This window comes from Tuber melanosporum, assembly GCF_000151645.1.
Source record: "Tuber melanosporum whole genome shotgun sequence assembly, scaffold_12, strain Mel28".
Taxonomy (NCBI): Eukaryota; Fungi; Ascomycota; class Pezizomycetes; order Pezizales; family Tuberaceae; genus Tuber; species Tuber melanosporum.
In genome coordinates, this window is record NW_003298777.1 from 73,150 (window position 1) to 79,541 (window position 6,392).

Consider the following 6,392-nt stretch of genomic DNA (forward strand, 5'->3'; position numbering starts at 1 on the left):
TATTTATAGTAATGAACTCCTTTTTTTTCCTATATTGTCATTTTTCTTATACTGGTGCTTGATGGCCAACTTTCTCTATTTGTGATTGATGCAGTAGGGTTCTGTGGAGTATGTGCTGCATTATAAAAAATTTGATTAACCTGATATTACTCCATCCATCATCTCAAATGGTTTTACTGGTATTGTACAATGTTTAGATATTTCTGTCAACTATTCATTTAACGACATTCTATAAGATCTCACAGAAACGGGAATTGTGTCACTGGAATGCAATGGGTAGGACAGATTGTCTATGGGAGACAGAAGGTTCTCTACCATCTGGTATGTTGGCAAAGCTTGAGCTTAATTCATAGGAAATATTGTGGGAAAAATGATAATTTAGGACTAATTCTGAAACTTGGACCTCGTCTACTGATTGATAGCTTACGAGATCACGAGTTACAAATAAAAGGATTCACACCTGATAAAATGGGAATTGCGGATCGCTATATTGAGGGACTAGTGGCAGGTAGTAATAGTATTGAGGATGAAGAGGAAGTAGGTAATCATGTGGTAGATTTTGTCTACACTGAAGGAGTTGTATAGAAACAAAATCTGTCTACCTTGAAACAGAGGGGAACCGACTATTATACTGTTAGAGTTTTAGATTTTCTTTCATGTTATCATAATATCTCAGAAATTGGTTTTACTATTTCTTAATTTCCTGGTGGTAGTCTGAATTCATCGTTTATCTATTCTAAATTTCATCTTATCCTACAGCCTCCCCTGTCGGGGACGTAAACTGGCGCCTAGGTCTCCTTGCGCGAACCCTCTATTAGAAGCCTCCACCAAACCCACAGATCAAAAACCCAATCCGCCACCATTCCCACCTCCGTACAATCAAACCCACGGTCATGTCAACTGACCAACCACACTCCTCCACCGAACAAGACACTGGTCTGCTCCCCCGAGCCCAACTTCTGGCCGAAAATCTGCAGGCAGTCCTTCAGCGCATCAGCTCCGTCGCTCATTCTCCCAATTCGGTTTGTTCCATCTTCCCTCGTTCATTTTTAGCAATTAGCAAAGGTCCGTTCGGCCCACACCTACTGATTGGTTGATGATTTATAGGTTCGGTTGGTAGCAGTATCAAAATTGAAACCTGCCACCGATGTTTTAGCAATACACGAGCGGACGGGGCACACACATTTTGGGGAGAACTATTCGCACGGTCTGATATCCTTTATACGATACCAAGCAGGGATAATAGGTGAGAGGTTAATGGATTCTTCACCACAACAGAACTCCTAGAGAAGGCAGCTAGCCTACCGACCGCTCTCAATTGGCACTTCATCGGCGCCCTCCAAACGAACAAATGCAAACATCTAGCTGAGAGGATTCCGAACCTCTGGGCCGTCGAGTCCGTCGACACTGTTAAAAAGGCCGACGCATTAGAAAAGGGCCGCGCCGCCTTACTTTCCACATCCCCCTCCACCCCAAAGCTTCGGGTCTACGTCCAAGTCAACACTTCCGGTCCTCCCCCTCTGATAAACAACACAAGTGGTTGGGGCTAAATTATCCTTCAGGTGAAGAATCCAAATCCGGCTGCCAACCCACGGCTGCCCCAGTATTAGCAAAGCATATTCTTGAAGAGTGTAAGCATTTAACCTTACAGGGATTAATGACCATCGGTGCCATCGCAAGATCCCGAGAGTCGGATATTCCGAACGAGGATTTTTTGACGCTGAAGAGGGTGAGGGATGAGGTTGCGCAGAGGGTTGGCATAGACTCGGATCAATTGGAGTTGAGTATGGGAATGAGTGAGGATTTTGAGCAGGCGGTCAGCTTAGGCACTTCAAACGTTCGGTACGATCATTTTTATTCCTCCCTTTCCTTTCTTTTCTTTTCTTTTCTTCCCGGTGTCGATGGAAAATTGGCGGAGGAATTGCTAATTCTTACGATACCTGTAGGGTCGGGACGATCATTTTTGGGCAGAGACCTCTGAAGAAGGATGCCGCTATTTAGGGTCAAGCCAGTGAACCTATGGCTTGAATAGGCTTACTTGGGTACCTGGCCTAAACTATATTCCCGAACTCGAGGACCTAGTATTAGGATGTCGAAGATATAGCACCACGCTTAATGCCCGCCTACCCTCAATCCTTACTACCCAGCGTAAAAAATCTCTGAGGTGCTCACCGGCTTGAATTAAATAAACAAACAGTTAATCCAATCTACATGTGAAATGGCCAAAGGTAAATTAATTATAACCCTAATTAACCGGCGATTGCTGCCGAGATTCCCCCTTTCCCCCGCTCCTTGAGCTGAGGTACTATTGTAAATAGGCATAATCCCTCCCTCACATCCCGTCGCCATCCGCTCTTAGTCTCATGCCCAGGCACCAACCCCAGTGAAATACCCCCACACACGGATCCCCTCGTCACACCATTGAACGTAGACCAAGAAAAATCTATAAAGCAAAATTCCAGCGCCGGGTCTCAAACAAATTGACTGAGGACGCTGCAAACGAAAAAGCAGAGGAAAAGGTGGAGGAAAAAGTGCTGACTATTCATTTAAATATTGTTCTCAATTCCCATTACTATAGTCCGGTAGCGGCGATCCCAACGATAATTTGTCCTCCATAACCCTGAGCATTGGCGGAGGCACCCCCTCGTCTGTTGCTCGGATGGTGAGTCGGTACATCTGGGATCGTTAGTTGTGGGGTGAAGCTTCGTGAGTATGGGGGGAGCAATACCTTAGTCTCCAAATTTGGCTCCAACCTCAATAGACAGCCAAACTTTCCACCAGTAGTGTGTAATACGCTTGCTCCGACAAAATTCTTCCCGTTAGGATCCACACCATCTAATACACCCCAGCGGAAACCCTCAAGGACCTTCCTGGTTCTCGATAGCTCAATCGTGTGACCCTTAACCGCTATTCCGAATACTTTCTGGGCCTCACGAGCCCCGCCAATCTGCTTCCACCTCTTGAAAAAGTCCTCAGACGACAGGTCCGCCGGCTCCATGAACTTTGTAAGAATCACAGGCAGTTTGAGAGTCAGAGCTTGTAATGCACCAGCGAGGTAAGAAATGCGTATTGTTGGTGCCTCGGGGAAGACGCCTGTACTTTCTAACATTAGGGTCTGTTGAATCTGGCCGTCCGCGGGGACAATAGGATCGGGCGTGTTTTGCGTGATAATGGTTACTAGTCCGGGGGAGTTATTATTAATTGTAGCTGTAAAAGATCCAATTGCTACGGAAGATTTGTTGGTATAGTATAGGATCACACATCCCATGTTAGTGCGGTATTCTGACCTTAGTCCTACTTGAATCTGCACATCCTCGTATAAAACGCCTTCTGAGCGAATCACTAGGCGATTATAGCCAAGATGCCAATCAGGGCTCAGGTGGGTGGCGCTTGCAAGGTTGATGGCTGCCTTCTTCGGAGGTTCACCATTCAGATCCAAACCGGCGAGCTCCTGGGCTGGAGCAAGCACCGCAGTCTTTGCAAGGCTCGTCAAGCCTCCGTCGCTTGCAGTGGGGGTCGCTGCGCCATTCGTGAAGGGCCGCTTAAGCCCAGTGTTGAGAGTAAGGGCGAATTCCTTTTTGTCAGCGTTTGCATCCTTACCTCCGATGACCCACGTCCGTTTATCGCTCGTTCCGGCATGTTTCTGGTGAAGTCGAGACAAAAGCGCTGATGTTCGCTCCGGAAATGGTGGCATCTCGTCGCATACAGTACGTAACAGATCATCAGACGGAAGTGATGCGAGCGCTAAGTACTCACAAGCACGCTGCTGAAGCTCTGGGTCGAGTGTGTGGCTGTAAGCGTTGAATATTTGAATCAGCTGGGGTTTTATTTCGGGGAACAGGTTTATGAATTTGATGTAAGTTGATAAAAGGATCGCTCGGGTGGCAGAGGAACATCCATTAAACTTCGACTGAAGGGCCATGAACTGTTCAATCGGGCTACAGCCCGGGTTATCGGCTATCAAATGACCAAACTCCCCCAATAGGTAACCTCCAATCTTGACCAAAGTTTCGTGACACTGCATTCCCTTGACGTGCTGTAAGATATTCTGGGCAGCATACACCTGTAGCTCCTCATTGTTGGTGACGATCTGGATCACCCGTTGCCATACCTCATCACTCACATGATCACCGGCCATGCTGATCAGCCTCAGGGAGATATCAACATACCAGCGAAACTCGGTAGCATATTTCTCTGTGAGGATTGCAATTTTGAGTACCATTTCTTCTCGGATTGCAAAATCGGCACTCTGCAGGTATTTCAACAATTCGGACACGATGGGTTGAGAGTTGGTTGGGTCGCACATGCTATAAAGGAGATCCAATGCCTTTCTTCGCACACTAATATCACGATCTCGAAGAGAAGCTATAATTGTACTCTGGTGTTTTTTAATTGGCTCTAGAGTCTCCGATCGAGCCGCAAGATGTGTCATTGCTTCAAGTCCAAGATATCGCACGTTGGTCTCCTTCGAAACAATAAATCTTCCTAAACGCACAGCGATTTGCGTCATGAGACCGGTTTCTGAGTCTAGGTGAATTGCAAGGTTGATAGCCTCGAATAGAACAGCATTCTGCGCATTATTCTGCTGCACATTTTTCGGGGCATCGGAAGCCGTATCAAGAATTCTTTGCAAAGACTCCCGAATCATATTTTGGGTATTTATATCATCTATAAGACGGTTTAGCATGTGACAGACGATATTGGGTGAGAATAATACCCGATGGGGGATAATATTGCAACAAGCGCAAAAGCTTGACCTGAATCCATGGACATGGAACCTTGTAGTAGACATAATCGGGCGTGTACTCATTATCGACAACCACCCGCTTTAACCTATGTGCTGCCTTGACATAGCTGCCTTTATACACATCAGGGTTGTCCTGAACCGAAGCCATTACAAGAGAAGTGACCGAAAGAGCAACACCAAGATCAGGGTCATCCATCAATGAGATTATCCGCTCGGCCCATTCGTTTTGGATGATGCCAGGATATTTCCGGTAAAGCCGGAGAAGCGTTAACGCCGCTTTCTTTTTGACAAATGATTTCGATGTCCTATCCCCTCTAAATTAGCTTGATTAGGGCCGCCTTATCGGGAGGAAAAGCTTACGGCGAGATCAACAATCGATGAACGTCAGGACTCAATGCTTCTCCCATCTCACGACCACCAACATTTGCAATGGCATGCAGGGCTAGGCAGTTATTCAACTCATTGTGGTCCAGCAAATCCTTCTTTATGCTATTCACCACCAAGTGTAAGAAATCGTGTTTCTCGTTGAGGAACAGAGTGACGGCAAGGTATCCGATTTGTTTCTCGGAGTACTTCGTAGCGGATATCAAGTTAACAGCCTCCAAGTGGCCGAAATCGACATTCCATCCAAGGATGTAGATGTAGAGGAGCTAACTGGTTAGAGCTAGGCGCAGTCGAGGAACTTATAAACATAGCACCCTACCTTGCAAACATATTTCTTCTTGTGATACCCATTCAAATTACCATCTTTAGAATACGTTAGCCACCCTCGCTAAGCATTGGATTCAATTGCCTGCCTTTGAATTTTTGCCTTCGAGGTCATTAGTAACAGCTAGTAGAAGGTAGCAATCGTAGACTAACCGTATATTCGCCAATTCTTTGTTTATCCGTTTCTCTTCCAATTCTCTGGCTCGGGCATTCCTTAAATCGGCAATAAATTGCACCAAACCTAACTCCTATTCTTCAGCAGCTAACTCCGCAATGGTTGCCAATGGAACGTACCGCGCATAGACGACATCTCGGTGGACGCCCAAAGAGCAGGAAGTAATCGGGGGAATTAGAATGGCTAGGGCACTGGGCACTCCGGGGTGTTTCGGATGTTTGACTCGGTTGACCGTGTCCAGCTTGGGATCCAATTTCGGCCCAAGGCTTTGGGAAGTAAGCGGCCTTCGGTAGGTTACTGAAAATAGCTTCCAGCGATCTCCAGGGGTGATGCAATTTGTCCGGGCAAGTAGTTCTCTGTCTCGGTCTCAACAACACGCTCAGAGTATCTGATGGGGGCGGCCACGATATCAACAGAAGGAAGGAGAAGTGGAGCGTGGTGCGGCCGGGGCAAGGCATGCAGAATACTAAGGTTCGAAGGTTGAGAAGAGGGTAACTCAAGCTCCCAATCCGGGGTGGAGCTTTAGCGGACCACTGCACACGGCTGGTGACGCCTGTCTGCTACCGGTAGTGGATGCAGGATTTCTCGTCATGAAGGGAGTACTGCAGCTTTAGTCTTCCCGGCCCGCCAGACTTGCATACTCCAGGTGCAAAGAAAACCACACATTAGACTACCTTCCGAGCTCAGTAAGTTGAGGTAGCATTACTGACGATCCAAAGTAGGGTAACCGTCACGTTTGCAGAGACTGATTCTCCATGCACC

General features: G+C 46.9%; 2 protein-coding genes; one reads left to right on the forward strand and one right to left on the reverse strand.

Moving 5' to 3' along the window:
• Window positions 1–893: 893 nt before the first annotated feature.
• On the forward strand, window positions 894–2,206 carry GSTUM_00004399001 (uncharacterized protein; the record flags this gene model as incomplete). XM_002835851.2 has 5 exons in its annotated part: window positions 894–1,022; window positions 1,108–1,207; window positions 1,279–1,509; window positions 1,563–1,842; window positions 1,947–2,206. 5 exons carry the CDS (start codon window positions 894–896, stop codon window positions 1,999–2,001), a joined length of 795 nt encoding a protein of 264 aa, XP_002835897.1. The 3' UTR covers window positions 2,002–2,206.
• An 8-nt stretch (window positions 2,207–2,214) lies between these two features.
• Window positions 2,215–6,044, reverse strand: GSTUM_00004400001 (uncharacterized protein). XM_002835852.2 has 9 exons: window positions 5,750–6,044; window positions 5,609–5,696; window positions 5,506–5,515; window positions 5,451–5,468; window positions 5,108–5,397; window positions 4,718–5,052; window positions 3,707–4,668; window positions 2,729–3,643; window positions 2,215–2,676 (listed from the first exon to the last, which is right to left on the reverse strand). Exons 1-9 carry the CDS (start codon window positions 5,763–5,765, stop codon window positions 2,560–2,562), a joined length of 2,751 nt encoding a protein of 916 aa, XP_002835898.1. The 5' UTR covers window positions 5,766–6,044; the 3' UTR covers window positions 2,215–2,559.
• Between the last annotated feature and the right edge of the window lie 348 nt (window positions 6,045–6,392).

Bases quoted from the DNA above. Each gene is read 5' to 3' on its own strand.
- GSTUM_00004400001 (XM_002835852.2), bottom strand. The intron at 5,053-5,107 runs GTAAGCTTTTCC...TAGAGGGGATAG, and splicing joins CATCGATTGTTGATCTCGCC to GACATCGAAATCATTTGTCA. The intron at 4,669-4,717 runs GTATTATTCTCA...ACCGTCTTATAG, and splicing joins GCAATATTATCCCCCATCGG to ATGATATAAATACCCAAAAT.